Raw genomic sequence first — 19,647 nt, forward strand, 5'->3', positions numbered from 1 at the left:
CACGCCCTGGAGGGGAGCAGGGGGGCAAGGAAAACGCCGTCAGTGAAGAGCGCGGAGCGAGGGTCTGGGGAAGGCCACCTAGGGTCAGTCGCCCGTCCGTCGCCCCGCTCCCCCCAGCCAGGTCGGGAAGCCGAGGGAACGCCCCCCGAAACGAGAAGCGTTCAGCGACGGGGAAGGAAACCCTTGGAGAAACCGCCCGGCAGCCCCCACGTCCGTCCTGGGCTCTCGTCGGGACCGTGCCTTCAGCACCCTTCCCTTTCCCTCCTCCCCACTCCTCGGAACCGCTGAGTCCAGTTTTTTTCACTCCCGAGGGGAGGGAGTCGGCTTCCCCACTCGGCAGCGCGGAAGCCACGCCTCACGGACGCCCAGCCCCAGGAATTGGGGCAGCGGCTGGCGAGCCCCGGTAGGAGGGCGCCGCCTGGCGGGCCTATCGGAAGGTGCCGGGTCCGTGACCCGCGCCAAGCCCGTGAACCTGGGCCTTCAGCCAACCCTGCCCGGGAGCCTAGGGTGGTGGTTAGACCGAGGTTCTTACACAGAACCTGCCCACCCACCTGACCACCCAAGCATCCCACATTATCAGAGACAGTGAACACTGTTTCCACCATCATGAGACTCTCCCCAAGTATATGAATCAGTAAATGGGACAATAAAAATCATTTAAAAATAGTTTTAAAATATAACAGCTTAGAGCAAGAAACTATGTCATTTCCAATACCTATCGTGCCCCAACAAGGTTCACACAAGGGCTGTCCTCCAGTTTCCCGAATTCTATATTTTTCACCATTAAATTCCATGACAAAGTTGGAAATCCATTCACCATTTGTAATACATAATGATGCATTTAATAAATTTGCATGGACTATATCTTTTTGTTCCTGTATCCCAGTATTTACAGTGCCTACCATGGGCCAAATTCCCAATACTTGATGCATGACACAAAAATAGCCGAGACCAGCAAGTTTTTTTCTGGGTGGGCTTGATAGAACTCCTGTACTTGCTGGGGTCACCATGAAATCCATGGTCTTCAGCTTTGCATTTTCAGCAACGTAGCTTTACCAAGTTATCCTCAGGTGAGTAGTGGGACCCTTGGGAGTTGATTCATGGCAGGGTGGCTTTGTAATGTCACCTTGACTAGGCTACATTTCCCAGGACTCCCTTCCCCAAAGCTTCCGGTTAGGACGGGTCACGTTTGCGTGATAATTGGAGGACAGAAGAGAAGCAGCTGTGTACTGTTTTTACACTCAAGAAGGCAGGTGCAGCGGCACCAGGCACTGTTGCAGTTCACACATGTTGTCATTTATCTGCTGGCTCACCTCGTTGGTGTGGGGCAGCAGTCAGGCCTGCAGCCAGGCCTGCAGCTGCTCCACCTTCCCCTGGGATCTTCTTGCAGCTTCTCTAAGTCCTGGGCCAGAAGCGCATTTAAATCTGTGATGAAGGGCACCAGCTTCTTCTGCAGGACACCCACATCATCGAAGCTGGAGGTGATGAGAGGCGGACATGGGTTCCAGGCCATCCTTGTGGGCTCCAACTCCTGCTTGTGGGCACCAATTTGTCCGTGGTCTCCCATACTTTACGTGCACCTTTCTTCCTCGAGTGCCTGCCCTGCAGACTTCAAGCTCCAGCATTAGATGCAAAGACAACAGCCTTACAGAGACTGTTTAACCAGCTCCCACAATTACACAGGGTTGAACTCGTAAATCCCTTGAAATAAATGTGTTTGTGTGTATGTACATGGAATCTTTATATTAGTGTTTTTTTTTATTGTGCCCTTATGTACATGATAACCAATCTCTTATTTGGTAAGTGAGAATGCCAATCTAATACATTTTACCTAGGGCATTCTGGTAGTCACAAAATTCCTAGAATACTAAAGCTGAGCGGCTGGTTTCTGTGAGGAGCAGAATACAGAAAAGTATCCAGTCTTGACTGCCTGAATTAGATAGGATAAAGCGGATGGGGGGGGGGGGGAGTGGGGGGGGAGGGTGCATGGAGAAGAGGAAGAGGTGTGTGGCTAATCATGAGTTAAAGCAGGAAAAGTGGCTAATATGCATTTGATTTATCTAAGGCCCCACAAAGCTGAGATCAGAATAAAACAAGGGAAACAAAGGAAACAAAATTTAAAGAGGTACAAGGAATCACAGGTCTAACCTTTGGCATTTTACAAAGAGGCAGGCTAAGCCAAAACTGGCTCTTGAAGCAAGAACGCTATCTCCTAGTAATGGGGACTGAGCCGAAACTAAGCACAAAGACCATGAGGGGGCACAAAAGACAAGTTGTCAGCAAGGATGGCAGCCTCCAAAGGATGATTGGTTGGGGCCGGGAGGAGGGGAAACAAATGGACATGCAGCCAGTGTGGAGAAAAAGCCCTGTAGGGTCTGCAAACTCCTACCTAACATTCAAGGCTTGGGAAGAAGTCGGTCTCCAAGTGCTTACTGCTCTGACAAGGAAAGCCCATCCTCACAGCCTTGGCATACCCCAAGCAAGGAACAGTGAAAATGTTTAGAAGGTTTCCCAATATATACAGTTTACAGATTGTTGCTTAAAGAACAAGTCTTTCAACCTAGCAAGGATCTATCAATATTAGCTGTTTTCGTGCTTGGGCCACACTCAGGGTTATGTTCAAACTACTCCCAACTCTATGCTTGGGGGATGGTCTCAGCAGTACTTGGGGGACTTGGTCCCAGAAACTGAACCCAGGCCTCCTGCACACAAAGCATGCAAAATTAGTCCATTGGGCGATCTCATTAGGCCAATACTAGCTCTCTGACACCTGTACAAATTGAATGTTTTTCCAACAGCATAAATGGGAGAAAAAAATCAATATCCCCCCAAAAGGTGTTTTAAGGATTAAATGCATTAGGCTGCCATATAGAGGTTCTTTTCCTTTCCTCATCCACATTTTCAACTGCTATTTCCCTGAGAAAATGTTCTGAAATACCACTCGGTCTCACCCAGAGGTCATTTAAAATTATGAAGATAGATTGTTTAGGTAGTTTAGTATTGGTATTAATTGTATTGCCATTTCTACCCTAGTTTCCTAATTCTTAAAATCCATATACTATCATGGCAGATCCTGGCAAACTACTCGTGATGTATTTGATATGCCAAAAAAAGTAACAACAAGTCTCGCAATTTGTTGTGAGATGTTACTGGTACCCGCTCGAGCAAATCGATGAACGGGAGGACAGTGCTACATATACTATCATATTCAGGCTCTTAGGATTGATCTGTTGAACAAATGTACTTTCTTTTCTCTTCCTTTCTTGTTTCCTTCCTCTACAGGCTCAAAGCACTCAGCAGGCCTGCTCCTCTGGCTCGGTGGAAAGTCTCTCCAGTTCCTACTGGCTCAGACACATGTCCTGGCAATCCATCTCTAGTCTAGCTCTGGAGGATCAGGCCTGGCCCCCAGAAAGCCAATGTGTCACTTTCACCTGGACTCCTACCCCAGCCTCCAGCCTACTACTTTCTGCCCTGCAGGTTTTCAAGGTCCTGGCATCTGGAGAAGAGGGAGCAGTTCTCTATGTTGAATGAGTGAAGTCTGCTGCGTGCACAAAGGAGCATCACCAATCATTTTCTGTTGTCCCTTTCCCTTGGAGGATTCCTTAATCTCTTCTCCAATCATTACAAAAGGCAAAGCCCTTCCTCTCCTTCTCTGTTAGTATGCAGTGACTTGGGGACACAGGGTAAGCGTCTCCCCAGGTAGATCACAAGAGGGCTCCTGTGCCTCCTGAAGGGTCAGTCTTCCTGGGCCACTGGACCCCCTGCTGCATCTTACACCGCAGTGTAAGCCAGCAGGGCCTCAACCAGCACCTTTACAAGTGCCTGCTATGAGCTGGAGGGGCTTCTGGCCTGCAGAAATGAACTGTAGGAACAAAGGAGTCCAGGTGCATAGGCCACCAGGTTCTGTTGCGGGGGGGCGGGGGGGGGGAGGGGAATGGGATGGGGAGAGCTCTGGGCAGGGCTGTCACCCTCGTGCAGGACCAGCATTTCCATGTCCTCTTCCACCCTGGCCTTGGACCCACTACCATGCCTGAGGGATAGGTCTGTGCAGCAACTGAAACCACTAATAACCTCCTCAGCATCTGGAGGGCAAAGAACCCCTATTCTTCCACCAGGACTCCCAAGAGAGGTTGCTAAGTTGCTGGACTAGCCCAAGATCACACAGGTGCCATGTGGACCCAGATCAGAACTGTCTCAGAACCCAGACCAGAGTCCAGGCCCATCTGGTTATATTCTGGGATATCCCAAAGGCCTTCAAGACCCTAAACGTGATTTCTCTTAATAGAATTTCTATACTAAATCTGATTGACACCTACTGGATTTTCTTAGGGAGATGGGAACCAAGCTTTCCTTACCTTGCACTTCCCAGTCCCATTGCAGGGCACCAAGTCCTCTCCCCTCACGCACCGCAGCCCTCACCATCCCCTACAGAGAGCCAGACTGAGAGCCTCGGGAAATCTCTAGGGTCCTGACCATATCTGCTTGTCAGGACTGGGTAGTCGTGCTGGACCTTTTCCTCCCACAGCACCGCACCAAACTGCTGCCTGCCCTTCCGTAATTCAGGGCCCATATACGGCCAGCACCCAGCCCATCTCCACCCCTCCTTGCAGGGGGCGCACACCTTGGCAACCAGACTGCTGTGTCCCGAAGGCGCGTTCCACCCAGGCTGAAAATCTCCGTGATCTGAGGAAAAAATTAACATCATGATTCAAGTTGGCTGGTAGGACTCGGTAGGATCAGGGACGGGTGGGGTGTCCCCCAGCACTGACCACAGGCGTGCCAGCCCCTCCTGCCTCCTCCTCTGGAGCCGAGTCAGAGGCCGAGTCATCCTTGCTCCCCTTGTCTTCCTCGGGGTCAGGCGGCTCCTGCTTCACAGCTGGCAGGCCTGGGTCCACTGCCTGGGGAAGGCGGGAAAGGAGCGGTCAGAAGGGTGGCGGTGGCCCGGGCGAGGCGTCTACCAGCCAACCCACCACGGGGCTGGCAACTGCCACTTCCATCACAAGTCAGCACAGAGCAGCCATTCCTCTGCTTAGCAAGCGTCCCCACTCCCATTCACTACGCAGCTGTTTCTGTTAGCGAGGCGGCGGAGTGGGCAAAGCTAGTTAGTTGCCTGGGGAGGGCGAGGCATCGGTCAGGCAGGACAGGTCGTTCTGGGAGAGGCGGCAGGCAGCACGCTTATTGCTCTGCGCAAGAACCACCGTCACGGCTCACCATCACTGCTCAGACCACCCATCAGACCCCACCTTGCTGGGGCAGCCGGGCAGCAACACAGGAGAAGTCAGGACGGTTGTGCCCGGTGTCCAGTCTTCCTGGGCATCCGCCTTCTCTTGCTTCACCTGAGGTAAGGCCACAACCCAGCTCAGGCCAGGACAGTGTGCCTCCTGTATGGAGGAGGACGGCAGCAGACTTGGTCCCAGCTCCCTGGCTCGAGGCTGGGTGGGGCTGGAATGAGCAGGACCGAGGGGGCGCTCACCTGTAACAGAGCTCCTGCAGCAGCTGGGGCGGGGCCAGGCACCTGCACGGGGCTGCTCGCCCCCTCCCGTAGGAACACAAGGTCGGTGCCTGGCGGGGGCAGCACGAAGTCAGCGCCCGCCTCCTGCTTCATCGGCGTCTGTGAGCAGTTGTTGTGGGCCGTGGACCTGGCCAAGGGGGTTTTCACTGCCGGGACTGGACGCGTGCACCGACTGGAGCCAGGCCTCTTTCGACGGGGGGTAGCCAGGGGTGGCTCGACCCCATCCTCTGGCTCTGCCCACACACTCGGCAGCAGCCGCTTCTGTGAGAAGAAATGGGGTGCTACGGCTATCCGGTGCAATGACCACGTCTGCCACCCACGCCGACCAACGTGTCTGCATCCTCTCCCCTTAGCCTGGCAGCGCTTACTGACACGTGAGCTCCCCCTCACTGGGCCTCCTTGTCTGCTGGCAATGCCAATGCCACCCAAATTCTTCATTTGCTTCAGCAGAATGCCGCAGAATCTTTAGCCAAACCCACTTCCTGCCAAGGCTTCTGAAACCATGGGACCCGCTTGGCCAGCCCACCATTCCCAGGATCTGACCCTTCCTGCCCCACCCACCATGGCGAACTGCAGGCACTGGCGCCAACGACACTTCTGGCGCTTCTGGTTGCTGCCCCCGAATTTGGGCTTGTCGCAGCAGAAGTCGCAGTGGCCACAGTCCATCCGCCGTAAGCAGGCTGCACAGGCCCCACACTTGCGGTTCTGTCGGCGATTCGTGTAAGGTTGCTGGGGGGCAAGGGGAATGGGGGTTCGGTCACTAAGACTAGTACAGTGCTGTTTCTACTGCTCCTTTACTAGTGCCATGAAAAGAAACGGTTGCACAGTCTGCCTGGCTCCCCACTAGTCACACCTCAGTGACTCTCAGTCCACCACCAGACAGCATCGCTGTCCGGTTGACCCTTGGCACCATGAGTCGTCTGCTTCATTGCCACCGTTATCACCCTATCAGCGAGTTGCCTGCTAGCAGCCAAGACAGTTTTGGGTTCTCGTCCTCAAGCAGGAATCTGCTAACTTTCCCAGTGATTCCCAATACCACTTACTTCATTTTCTCATCCTCTATGAACCCCAATCACTGGCCAGCTTTCCTCTATCAGTTCCACCAGCATGCTGGTTCAACTGAAAATCAACCCCCACCACTGCCGGCTCATCCCTTACAGGCGCCCGTTACTAGGCCTTGTTGCACCCCTACTGGGTCCATAATAGCATCTCCTCCTTTGGGGTTAACCAAGTGCCACGGGAGAGTCTAGGCTTGGCAAGGTGGGATGGTACCACTCACTAGCTCGTCCTCGTCTACACAGTAATAGATGAACTCGGCAGGTGACGAGGGGGCCAGGGCTCTGGGGTGCTGCAGAGGCAAATGGGGTGGGGTCAGGGCAGGTACTGGGTCAGATTAAGGTTGTGCCATCCCCCTGCCCACCAGGGCCTCACCAGCTCTGGGGACCCTGGGGGCTGCAGTGCAGGAAGTGGACGTGGCGGTGGAGGTGGCTGGGCTCGAGGGCGCCGCCGGGTAGTCATCTTAGAGTCGCAGCCTCCTTTGCGGCGGCCATGCTTCCCCTGGGAAAAAGCAAGTTGGTAACAAGAGGCAATTAGCAGGGGGCCTCCTTCTGAAGGCCCTCCATCTCACAGGAGAGGGGTGCACTCACAGCTGGGGGAGCCACGGGGAGGGGAGGACGTCGCTGACATCTCTGATGACGTCGACGAAGACGGTGTGCAAGGTGCTGGCCGAGCGTGATAGGCAGGGACATGAGCAGCAAGCGGGGGAGAAAAAGACATGAGCTGGGCAAAGCCAGGCTGGGAGAAAACACGGCAACTTCAAGAGCGAAATGCACTCTGCCCCTGTCCTGGCCCCAGCCTCACTCACCCGGAGACAACGCCGCTGGACGCACCGCCACTGGCGCCTGAGACCAGGCCGTGGAGGGCGAAGGCAGATTCGGCAACGGCCACAGTCCTCTCGGGTCTGACAGCCACGACACACTCCACATCCTCGGCTCTGGGGGGGCGGGAGGCACAGGTGGTGGAGAGGCAGAGGCGAGACGCACGGAATCCGGGCCACGAGGGCAAAGGCTAGGGTGAACCACCCCCCGACCCAACTCACCTTCTCCACAATCCGGAGGCAGCGTCTCCGCTCACACTTGCAGAACAGCCCCGAGGCCACATCATGGGGCAGCTGCAGAAGGCAGGTGGAGCAGGCCCCGCAGTCCTCAGTTACCTGGCAGGCTGAACACTGCCCGCAGCCCACACGCTGCCGGGAAGGGGTGGGGCAAGGTCACACGCACAGGCAGAGTGGCTCCAACTCCTCACTGGCCTGCTGAGCCCACATCAGCTCCCATCACCATGTCTGCTCGATTCCCACTTGCTTATCACTTCATCAGACTGGCTACCATTATCTGAGGATGTGCAAACGCTGCTGGCCCCTATTAAGTTATCACCGTGTCCACTGTGAGGCCACTAACTCCTGAACACGGCTGCAGTTAGCTCCTACAAAACGACGGACCCACCTCCATTTCCTTGACCACACCCCCCCTCCCCCAGCCTCTACCTATCCCAGCTTGCTCCCATCGCAATCCTGTAAAGAGAAGGTAGGTCTGCTTACCTTGAACATCCTCTGCTCCCGGTTAAAAGCAATTCTCTGTGCTGGGGTAAAGGGTTGGGGAGGACAAAGCGGAAGGGAAGCATCAGACACCTGCCCTCACACACTGCCTCTGCCCCACCATCCACCACTCAATCTTCAGCCTAGCTTGATCCAGCGCTGGCCTCAGCCGTTCTCCCCCACTGCCTTGAAGAACACCCACCTCGGCAGTCCTTGCACAGCGTTTTAAGCCTCTGCCTTCGGGTACCATCCCATGAGAAGCTGATCCCACAGTTCTCACAGCACCTAACACAGAAAGCAAGGGGATGAGGCCCTGTGGGCAAGCCTCACCATGAGCCTCACGCACTCACTTGGCTCACTCCAGCCACACTCACCCAGGTCCAGGGAGCAGAGCTGGGGCTGTGACAGTATCAGTCTTGGCCTCATCTCTTGGGGTTTCCTTTCTAACTTCTTTCTTCTGGGATACAACCTGCCGTTTCTGAGCCTTGGCTGGCTTTGAAGCTTTCTTTTGCTTCTTGCTAGGGACAGCCACGGATTGAGCCTGGAGATCAGAGTGAGGGCAGGAAGAATGTACGTCAGTGGGTAGGTGCTGGGTGAGTCCGACACCCTTGTCTGAATACCCCACAATGTATATACCTTGGGGACAGGATGGCACAGGATGCCTTGTTTGAAGTCAAAGAGGGTCAGGTCGCACGCAGGGCCCAGGTAACGGGTGAGCTCGACTTTGCTTCGGATCCTGTCTCCTGTGGGGCTGGGGTTGGGCCAAGAAGGTTTGGAACTGGTCAGAGCCACTGCAATTCTACCCACAAACAACCCTTCCATGGGCTGGTGAACAGGTCTGCAGGGTGAGCAGGATACAGGGATGTGCCCATGAGCAATTTTTACCAGGCCCTACCACAACTAACCCTGAATAGCAAAAATATAAAAGGTTCATTAATATACGTAGCACTGTCCTCCCGTTGTTCATCAATTTGCTCGAGCGGGCCCAGTAACTTGTTACTGCATTTGGCATATTGAATAGCTTTGCCATGCATACTCTCTTGCCAGGCTCTCCGAGAGGGGCGGAGGAATCTAACCCAGCTCGGTCAGGCTGGCTGCACGCAAGGCAAACATCCTACTGCTATACTATCGCTCCAGTCCGTATATATACCTATAATATCAACGAGTAATTAACAAATGGATACATTTGTAGGCACATACAACAAATGCTACTGATGAATACATGTAAATACAACGAGAACACAGATAGAGCAAATAACAAATGTGTTACCATTATACACTAAGTACATATACCCAAAAAAATCCATAAATAAGCATACACACACTCAAATTTGTAGGCAAGTGTAACTGTACACAAAAGAAACGTGAAACTGGGAAACAAGTCTGAGGGAGTCTTGCATTTCTACATCTCTAGTGATAGAGGTACTGACTGTCCTTTATTAGAAATGTTTTTTCCCCCAATGATTTTGTAGTGCTAACAGCCACGGAAGATAAAAGATAAGGTCTCTATCCAAAGCAAAGGGAAAGCATCCTTACTGACCCAACACCGTAAGATTTGGTTTCTTAAGATTTGGTTTCTGGGGTTCTTTTCCTCTGATACAGCTTGGTGCATACATAGATGCTGCTTAGCTCTCTTCCTGTTATCCTTTGGGAATTAGCGTTCAGGGAACAAGGACAAAAATGGAGCTGTGAGTAATAAACTGTCTTTTACGGTCTCAGATCTCCTACAAGCACCTAGGAAACTCTAACTAGCCGGGCTCCTCACTACTGAAAACCTAACTCTTCTCCACACCTCTGTCCTCTGGGCAGACAACACTTGACTGTGTATTTTAAAAAATTCTTCCCCAGCTCATGATCTGTAAAATCTGCCTCATCTCCATATTTAACATTTTCGTATTGTATCAAATGAGAGGTTTCATATTTTCTTAATCCAGAGAAATATGGTGGCAGTATCCATAGCTTTCAACCTTATACCAATGTTATCACGTTGGGATTTTACTGGTCTTCACTTCAAAGATCCACAATTTCAGCACTTTTTTACCTCTTCCATAGCTTCATCACACATTGTAGAAGTTACCTTTGTACTTCCTGGGGTATATGTATGTATACGACACATACAAAAGGGCAAATTTCCTATTTTTTTTCTGGATGTGCCATGTTTTAGATTCATTAACACTGAATTCATAGTTGACAGCACACGCTGGAAGTTACACCTGAACGAAACTGACATTTTTAAAAACACCCATTTTTTTCCTTATAGAATATCAGACTTCTTCCACTCAGAATAAACAGCACTTCAGCACCATGCTTGGAGACTACTAAAAAAACACCCACCACCACCACCACCCCCGAAAATTTAAAAAAAAAATGCAAAATATATGGTACCAAGTATGAAAGACGTAAAAATACAAGAACTAAACAGAAAATGCAACTTGAGTATTGACTCTGGGGGTACAAACAAATTATAGTACATGAATTTGCAAGCATAAATTCTGTCAACGACGAGCACTGGCTAGATATGCAAAATGTAACCCCACCTTTAAACTTAACCACAAACCAACTAGCCCACCCATGACTCGACTACAATCCACCCAGTACCTCTGGTAATAGGTGTCTGAGCGTCCACAGGTAGCACCAGACTTTCGGAAGACCTCACGGCGCTTCCAGCCAGGGCCCAAGGCTGGGCAGTCCAGCCAATCCTCAGCCATGGGGCCAAAGGGAGGAGCAGTGGCCTGTAATGCGGAGGGGACGACAGGAGAGACTGAGGTTCTTCTACGAGGAGTATGCTGTATCCCAGATCACACGAAAGACTGTTAGGACCCATACTCGTCCAACACTTGACAACAGCCAGTGGCCACTGGCCCATTGAAGAAAGGAGAAAGAAAACGTTTCCACTCATCCCTTCTTGTCTGGGCTCAAGATCTCATGTTTGCCTTTTTGCCCGATTGCCCCATCCTTGACCAGAGCCTCCCCGTTCCTCACTGGGAAGTGAAGGGGCATAAAGGGTCCTGCTGACCCCTTCTGCCTTCTTCCCCCAGCTTCATCCCGGGAGCCCACCTTCTCCCCCGCGCTGGGAAACTTCCATCCTCTCCCTCCTTCCTTCCCGGGTCTTGACCCAGGAAGTCCTCGGTCAAGTACTGAGTGAACAAAACACAGGACCGGGTCCGGCCCGGGTCTATCCTTGACGCGGCTCTTCCTACTCCCCTCGTACCCCGGAAGCCCCAGAGTGTCCCCCCCCTTCTCCGCATGCGGCCTCATCCCTCCCACCCTCTGCACGAAGCGGCTCTGGCCCATCTCCAGGACTCGAGGTCGGTGGGTGTTTGGGTTCCCTCCCAACTCCCCCCCCCCCCCCGCGACCCACCCACCCCCGCCCTCCCCGATGTTCCTAATCTGCTCTCGGCCGAGAGCCTCCGCCACCAGCTCCTTGCCCTGTCACTCAGCGTGGGGCGGCGGTCCCGGCCCAGCGCGGCCGCCGGTGCCCCCCCACCCGCCCCGCGACGGCCCGGCGTTTCCTGCCGCCTCCCCACCTGCGGGCGCGCCGTCCGTCCGTCCGTCCGCGGGGCCCCGGGCGCTCCCCCCGGGAGCACGCCATCCGTGACTGTCACAGCCTTCCCGGCCCCATTTCCTACCGCTCCTACCGCTCCCGCCGCCGCCGCCGCCACCGGCTGGAGGGGCCTCCCCGCACCCCCGCGTTCTGGAGCCCGTGCGGCGCCCCCCTCCGCCCGCGCGGTCTCGCGGTTCCGCAACGGTGGGTTCGCCTCGCCCGCCCCCCCCACCGCCGCTCCCTTCCGTTCCCTCCCGGACTCCCGCCGCTTCCACCTGTCAGCGCCCGCAGCGCCGTCCCTCCCCGTCTCCTGCCGGGATCCCTCCGTGCCTCCCCCTCAATATCCTGACGCCGCCATTCCTCCCACTCGGCGGCGGCCTGAGGGCCCTTCGCTCCTCGCCGTCAGCCGGCCGCGCTCCAGTGCCTCCCTCTCGTCCGCCGCAGCCGCTCTCCGCGTCCGGCGCCGCTACTGTCTCACCAGCTCGGCACCGGGCCCGGCGCGCCCGCCGCTCTAGGGCCGTGGAGCCATGGTGAAGGTCCCGCTGGCAACTCCCGCCTTGCCCAGCGCCTCTTCTTCCTCCTCCGCAGTCGCTTCCTCCCCAGCGGTAGCTGTCGCCGCCGCGGCCGTTCGTTGCTCCCGGAACCGGAAATCCGCTGTCCGCCGCAGGACTCCGCCCCTGGAGGGGGCGCCTGCGCGCTGGGGCCCTGCGGGCGCCTTGCCCTTAAGAGGAGGGCCCCTGCGCCTGCGTGCTGAGCCCCCGGGCGGCGCGCGCCCCTTGTTTGGGCGCGACTGCGCCTGCGCGACGCCGTCCAACCGCGGCGCGAGCCTCCCCCGCCCCGAGCCCGCAGCGCCGGCGCTCCTCGCTTCGCCAACCAGCGCGTCCCTCCGCCCCGCCCCTCCCGGGTTGTTTGCGGGCAGGCTCCGCCAAGGGGGCGTGGAGGCCGCGGCCGCGCTCGGCGCCCGGGCTCGGTTTGGCGCTCTCCGCCAGCCGCTCCTGCCAGGGGCGTCCAGGGCTGCGGCGGTGCCCGCAGCCGCCCCTCCCACTCGACACCCGCCTCTCCCTTTCTTCGCCTGGGTCGCGCTTGAGCTCCCGCGTCCCTCGGATCATCTTCCCGGGGCTATTGTGTCCGCCCTCTCCTCCCAGCTCAGCCGTTGCCGGGGCCGTTGCAGGAACGTGAGAGGCTCCGCGCCTTCCAAGGGAACTGGGGGTTAAGGGGAGGGAGGACGCGCGCGAAGACCACCTGGTACCAGCAACGTATGCCCTTCTCCCAACGGCTGGGCTGCGGGGTCCTCTGGACCAACGCTTACTGGGTGGGCTTACTTAGTGCTTGGAACACCTCTGGAGTGTGTTAAAGGCTGAGGAGTGTCAATCAGGAACAACCTTCAGAATTCAGACCCTGTAAGGGGCGAGGGGTCCAGCACAGCACAGAGATCAGCTGTATCCTAGCAACCTGCGCCTCCTGGACCCAGGTGTTTCAGCCCATCTGCCCAGGGAGAGAAAGATGAGACCCTCACGAAAGACCTTCCTTAGCTCTTCAAAATTTTATTAACAAAACCAGGGGGAGGGGGAAGCAAATGTGAGTGGCCTCCAGGGTCCCACCCAGGCACAGAGAATGGAAAGAGAGGGCTAGACAGGACAGGCAGAAGTTCTAAGACCCTCTGAGAAGAGCAGATAGGCAGTCAAATTGTGGGTGGGCACAGGAAGAGAAGAAACTCAGGGACGATTGGAGAAACACATGAACAGCAGAACTGACAAATGGGTTCAGGTTAAAGTCCCAGCCTGGAATGCAGGGTGTGAGCACAGCTGGGCCCGGCGGCTCAGCGGTCAGCACTGGAGCGCAGGTCCGTAGTAAGCGGGTCGTGCTGGATGGTTTGGTGCAGCATCAGGGCCAATAAACCTGCTCGGTTTGTCATGGCTGTACGGACATTGCGCTCCTGCTCAAAGAGCTCGTCCAGCTTGTACCACTGCAGGGGGAGCAGAAGGAACTGTGAGAAGGCGCCCCAGATGCCCCAGCTGACGCTGGCACGTCCTGCAGGGAAACCTACCACGCGCACACGCTCCAGGTCTACTTCAGCACGCCGCAACTTCTCCCAGCAGTAGTGGCGGTTGCACTGACGCTTGGGCAGGCGGCAGAATTCACCTGTGAGCTCAAAGACATCGCGCACAAGGGGGCATCCACATACCTCATCAGCTGGCACCTGCAGGAGACAGAGGTGGCAGTGGAGTGGGGGCATGAGACAGGGAGACAGGAATGGAGACTGGGGAGGGAGCAAACAATTGGGAGAGTTCAGTGGGGCAGAGGAGAGGAATGGAAGGTGAAAAGCTGGGCGAAGGGAAGGAATGGGGCTGGAGAGATGACACGGCAGGCGGTGCTTGCCCTGCTTTGCCCCAGGCCCTGCCAGGGTTATCTGAGTGCAAGACCAGAAGTAGTTTTGAGCACTGTCGGTATGAACCAAAAACCCCCCCCCCCTTTTTTTTTTTTTTTTTTTGCTTTTTGGGTCAGACCCGGCGATGCACAGGGGTTACTCCTGGCTCATGCACTAAGGAATTATTCCTGGCGGCGGTGCTCGGGAGACCATATGGGATGCTGGGGATCGAACCTGGGTTGGCCGCGTGCAAGGCAAACGCCCTACCCGCTGTGCTATCGCTCCAGCCCCAACCCTTTATTTTAAATGGGGGTTGGCGGGAGAATAGGTGAGGAGACAGGAAAAGGGAGCCATAGATGACAATGGGGAAAGGAGGAGGAGAACGAGTGGAAGTGATCCGGAAAGAAAGATGAACCGCGAGGGCAGAGCAGTGAGGAAGGGAGGACAAACGGGGGTGCTGAGCAGAAGCCTTACTTTGGGATCTCGTGAGTGCTCGGGGCACAGCACCTGGAGCCGTTTACAGTAAGTCTTGCTCTGAGGATTGTAGACGTCACAGAAGAGTCGTGTGGCCCTGAGGTTTAAATAAAGGGGAGCTGGGCGGGCCCACCAACCCTCACACATGCCCATACTCGACCCCAACATCCCGCCGCTAATCCAAGCCTCAACCGCCCTCCTCTAAGACGAGGCCCGCACTCACCCTTCGATGCGTGTGGGGTACATGGACCCAAAGGACGTCTGGCTCTCATACTGGAGGAAGGAGCACAAATGGAAGGCACTGTGGAGGTGTGCTGCCTGCCCTCCCAAGACAGCCTCAGCAACACGCCTGTCCGCCCATGGCCCCTTGATGCTCCCATCCCATCTGCCCCCTCAGGCTGACACCCTGACCTTGGCATAACAGCGCTCCATGTGGCGCAAGGCAACACGTGGGTTGATGGGGTGCCCGCAGGAGACGCAGAAGATCTGCAGGTCTGTATCGTCGCTGTCACCCTCATTGCTCTGCGCGGAGCAGAAGGAACAGATGAGGCCGGGGCGGACCAAGAACTGGGCCGGGCTCTGCCCTGCGCAGGCCGCCCATGCCTGCTCACCTCCTCGTCTTCACGCACAGCTTGCTGTTTGGCACGCACAATGATGGCCTCGAGCTCATGGAATCGGCGCTCCATTTCCTGAAGGCGCGTGCGGGCGCTCTGCTGCTCGCGGCGAATGCGTTCGAGCAGCTTCTTACCGTGCTCCTCCGCAATGCAGGGGCTCTGCTGCCACTGCTGGATCCGCTGCGGGAGGATCTCATAGATGCGGCTGCAGAGTCGGGGGGAGTGGCAAGAACACGAGTAAGTGGCCGGCCTGACCCGAGGGCAGAACGGAGGACTGACAGGCGGAAGGACAAGAGGCAACTAACTGAGAAGTGGATGGACTAGTGGAGAGACTGAATGGAAACGGCTGGATGGCGCTTGGCTAACTACGGTGAGCAGTCATACTCTGCCACTCCGCCGTGGATGCTACCCGAGCCCTGGAGCCCACCGCCCACCCATTGGGTACGACTCACTTGGCTGCGAGCTTCATGCCACAGTCATCTGAGCAATACTTGGAGCCCGGCTGAGCAGGGCGCACACAGCCAGGCCCCAGGCACTGCGGTAACGAGGCGGGGTCCTTCACATCAGCCCGTTCTGGGTGTTTCCACTTGTCCTTGTGCTTCTGCTTCTGCCGATGCCGCTTGTACCTCTCCTCCTTCTACGGGGCAAAGAAGAACTAAAGTCCCCCCCGCTCCCCTCGCACTCAGGCTCCCGGCCCCTCCCACCATCCACCTTAACCCTCCCCATCACCTTCTTCTCCGACTTCTTCTCCCGACGCTTCACGTGCTTCACTTTCACCGCCCGCTTCCTCAGCGCAGGATCCAGGATTGGGGACTCCTCTGTATCACTCATCCAGGGCTGCAAAGGTGACATGTCCCAATGCACCCACTCCACACGTGACCACCACACCCTGACCCCGTTTATCCAAATCTGCCTCCCAGGTTCTCGACCTCTCCTCGTTACGGACACGCTGTTCGCTTACCAGGCCGTGGTCATCAAAGGCCCCCGCGCAGAAATCCTGATACACTTCAGGGTCCAGTGGCAGATCCTCATCTGACAGTGGCTCTGGCGTGGCCGTAGCCTCCGGTGCCTCCTTAAGTGCCGATGACGCCACCGTCCCCTCGTCCTCCCGGAGGCGCCCCAGCTTCTGTGACGGCTGTGGCTGCTGCTGGGTGGGCAGTGGCCGGCGGGGCCTTGGCAGGGACTCTGAGGGCATCACTGGCGAGAGCTGCGGGGCAGAATCTCAGGACTGGCCCTGACCGCCCTGCCCGCATGCCCCGCCCGCCCTTGGGGGCTGGACTCACCGAGGAAGGGAAGTACTTGTACGATTCCTGTGCCGGCAGGAGGAAGGCCCAGGTCAGCCCCAGGTGGATGGAGGGTGGCCCTAACCCCTCCCGGAAGCATCTGGCTCCACCCACCTGGCCTCTTCTGGCCTCTGCAAGCAACGGTCCCTGCAGGCCCCACCTCCCTCTCAGCGCCAGGTTGTGTTCAAACCCCTTCCACCTGCACTGGCATGCCTTACCGCCTAGACACTTCTGGCCCTGCTCTGCCCACCCAGGGGTTGGGGGTGGGGTCTCTCCCGCTAGCCCAGCACACACACGATCATGCTCCATTCCTCTGGCAAGGCAAGGCTACTTCCCGTCTTTGTGCAAGGAGACCCCAGCGCACCCGGCTCACCCCACTCTAGCCTCCATCAGTGCTTCCTGGACACGCCGGCCCCCACCCCGCCCTCCCCACCCCCGACCCGGCCCAGCCCTGTCTGTGCTCACCCGGGCTCGAAGCTGGCACTGACGAAGCCGGCATTTCTGCCGGATCTTATTGGGGCCCCCAAACTTCTTCATGTCCCGGCAGAAGTCGCAGTGGCCACAGTCCTCGGTGCGCCGGCAGGCCTCGCACTCGCCGCACATGCGGGCCGACCGCTTGATCTGCTGCTGCTGCGCCTGCTGCTGCTGGTGATGCTGTGGGGAGGGCCAGGGCCGTCGGGGATCACCGGCGGCGAGAAGGGTCACCCACCCTGCCCCTGCCGCCGCCGCCACCACTCACCTGGCTGGGAGTGGCCATCAGCGGCTGAGGAGAAGATTTGTGGGGCGAAGCAGAGCCCCGAGCAAGCATGGCCCCGACCCCGGTCCCTGACCCGGCCCGGCGCTGTAGGTCCGGGTCCGGGGCAGGCCGCTTGCGCCCTCCACCCTCATCCCGGGGCTCACTGCCGTCTCGCTCATTGCTCATGGGCAGCTCGTTGCTGTCTCGATCCCGAGACTTCTTGTGCCGATACCGGATCTCCAGCTTGGGGTCCTTCTCTGTGGGCAGAGGAGGGGGCCAGAGTGGGTCGGCTCGAGGGGACAAGGGCAAGGCCGATCCTCGATCCTGTCCTCGAGCCTGGGCAAGATGCCACCTCCGATGGCTGCACACTGAACACCGCCACGACCCGCCCCCTGCGACCGAGCCCCCTGTCCTTCGGCTGCTCCTGCTCCCCGGAGTCCTGCCGGCCCCCCTCACCTCGGCACTCCCGACAGTACCACTCCCGGATGGCCTTGGCCATCTTCTCCGTGATCCGGATACAGTCCCCATGGAACCACTCGTTGCAGTTGTCACAGCCGCTGCGGGGACGGGGGGAGAAGTGAGGGCCGCCCCGCACCCCCGCGCCGGCCCCCCGCCCGCCTGGGCGCTCACATCATGAAGCAGTTGATGTCGGGCTTGCGGCAGATGCAGTAGATGGGCGCGTTCTCCCCGTTCTCCGACTTGCTGTCCTCCCCGGCGTCGGGGGGCTCCAGGTCCGAACCATCCCCCTCCTGCGGGATCACCCCATGAAAGGGCTTCGGCGCGCCCCCCCACCCCCAAACTCTCCCAGCAGCGCACGCCCCCACCGACCCCATCATTCAGCCCCTGCCCTCCCACCACCTCCTCGCTGCGGCCCCACATCTGACACACCCCCCCGTCCCCTGCCCATCATGCACACACGGCCCGACCGTGGCTGGCCCCAGACCCACGGCGACCCGACCCGCGAGGACCCCCACGCAGCTGGTGCCCCGGAGGAAGTCACCCCCCACGGGTCTCCCCAAACGCCGCGTCCGCCCCCACGGACAACGCCCCCATCGGCCCGGTGCCCCCCCGACCCCCCGGCCCCGCCACGCTGCCCCTGTCCAAGCCGGCAGCAGAGCCCCCCGCTCGGACCCCTCCCGGGCCCCCCGAGGGCGCGGACCCCTCCCGGGCCCCCCGAGGGCGCCCCGCCTGAAGTTCCGGCCCCCCGCTTCTCCTCCCGAAACTCGCAGCCGGCTCCCGCGGAACCCAGCGCGGGGCGTCCGAGCCGCGTCCTCCTGCCCAGAGACCCCCGCGGCGCCGACGCGCCTCCCGGGACAGCGGCTCACCGCGCCGCCCCCCGCACGACCAAGCCCACGAACCTCCACGGCCGAGCCCCCGCCGCCGAACCCGGACTCACCATCTCTCGGCTCCGGGCGCACCAGCTCGCGACCCGCGCGCCTCCACAAGCCACTCGGCGGCGTCCACGGCCGTTGCAAAGCACCACAAGTACTTCCGCTTGTGGCTACGCCACCCGGGGCCCCGTCCTCCTACTGCGCAGGCCCAGTGCGGCGGCTCCGCGGCCCGCGGGGCCCGCCCGCTCCGAGCCCCGACGGGCTGTCAGGCGCCGCCATCTTGACTGCCGAGAGAGAGACCGAGAGCGGCGAAGTCCGTCGGATCGCGAAACAGGGAGGGAAAAAAAATAAAAGATTTGACCTGTCTCTCTGCTTTCCCTAAGGCCGCTGCCGCCTTCCTGCTAGCCAAAGTCCATACGGTGCGCGTTTGTACGGACTGGCCGTCGGGGGCAATATGGCCGCGCCTATCGAGGCACTTCCCCGTAGGCGCTGTCATCTTGGAATCGGATTCCGTAAGATGGTTGAGTCCGTACGTTCACGGGCCAATCATGGCCGCGTCCTTAGCGCGGCTTCTACAAGGCCGTCGCCATCTTGGCGACCCATTCCGTACGCGACGGCTAAGCACGCAGCAAAGTTCGCGGGAAAGCGGCGGCTCCTGAAAACGCTCGCCGAATCAGCGCGCTCGCCTTCCTCGCCAATCCCCCGGCATCCAGTTACTTTGGAGCTCCACTCTTTAAGAAGGGGGGCGCCGCCAGGCTGTGTGCCTTACCCCAAGAAAGAAATGAGCCCCTTTTTGGGTCACCACCCTCCACTTCGCCCGCTCCCCACCTGACAGGCCTGGCACTGCCAACCTCTGGGCTGTTTGCACACGCAACCCTCACTCCTTCCAAGTAATCGCGAGCGCGACCGGAAAGTCAGGCATGACCAGGACAGTGGCTTGACCATCCCTCTGCAAAGTGGATTTTGGAGCCTGAGTGTTACCAGGGAAGTTAAGGCACTTCCTTGCACGCGAGAGACCCAGGGTCCTTCCCTAGCCCCAACAGTCGTGATTCCCACCCCCCACTCCCGCCCCAGAAGTAGATTTTGAAATGGTGACAAAGGGCTCCCTGAAGACTTGCGTCACATTCGCAGGTCACTTCGTGGCAAAGTCCACTTGAGTTCTCTAGATTCATACATGTTCAATAATCTCTCC

At 57.9% G+C, this 19,647-nt stretch overlaps 2 protein-coding genes across 8 annotated transcripts; both read right to left on the reverse strand.

Annotated features, from left to right (window-relative positions):
• Positions 1–652: 652 nt before the first annotated feature.
• On the reverse strand, positions 653–12,299 carry MBD1 (methyl-CpG binding domain protein 1). 7 transcript variants are annotated; one of them, XM_056138457.1, is made up of 17 exons: positions 12,128–12,299; positions 10,704–10,837; positions 8,742–8,856; positions 8,480–8,646; positions 8,308–8,390; positions 8,109–8,149; positions 7,611–7,757; positions 7,377–7,505; positions 7,159–7,233; positions 6,944–7,069; positions 6,792–6,860; positions 6,074–6,241; positions 5,474–5,773; positions 5,244–5,336; positions 4,770–4,898; positions 4,622–4,683; positions 653–1,602 (listed from the first exon to the last, which is right to left on the reverse strand). In XM_056138457.1, exons 2-17 carry the CDS (start codon positions 10,811–10,813, stop codon positions 1,467–1,469), a joined length of 1,950 nt encoding a protein of 649 aa, XP_055994432.1. In that variant the 5' UTR covers positions 10,814–10,837; positions 12,128–12,299; the 3' UTR covers positions 653–1,466. The 7 variants fall into 7 exon arrangements, with proteins under 7 accessions (XP_055994432.1, XP_055994429.1, XP_055994430.1 ...); XM_056138454.1 differs by having other exon boundaries at positions 653–1,609; XM_056138455.1 differs by having other exon boundaries at positions 5,244–5,381; positions 12,128–12,298.
• An 878-nt stretch (positions 12,300–13,177) lies between these two features.
• Positions 13,178–18,654, reverse strand: CXXC1 (CXXC finger protein 1). Its single transcript, XM_056138460.1, has 15 exons — positions 18,521–18,654; positions 17,755–17,873; positions 17,581–17,681; positions 17,128–17,381; positions 16,854–17,042; positions 16,389–16,415; positions 16,067–16,312; positions 15,835–15,942; positions 15,558–15,742; positions 15,103–15,310; positions 14,903–15,013; positions 14,715–14,764; positions 14,492–14,588; positions 13,697–13,849; positions 13,178–13,615 (listed from the first exon to the last, which is right to left on the reverse strand). Exons 1-15 carry the CDS (start codon positions 18,521–18,523, stop codon positions 13,469–13,471), a joined length of 1,998 nt encoding a protein of 665 aa, XP_055994435.1. The 5' UTR covers positions 18,524–18,654; the 3' UTR covers positions 13,178–13,468.
• Positions 18,655–19,647: the final 993 nt, after the last annotated feature.

Source organism: Sorex fumeus, unplaced genomic scaffold (genome assembly GCF_029834395.1).
Source record: "Sorex fumeus unplaced genomic scaffold, SorFum_2.1 ptg000128l, whole genome shotgun sequence".
NCBI classification, from domain to species: Eukaryota; Metazoa; Chordata; class Mammalia; order Eulipotyphla; family Soricidae; genus Sorex; species Sorex fumeus.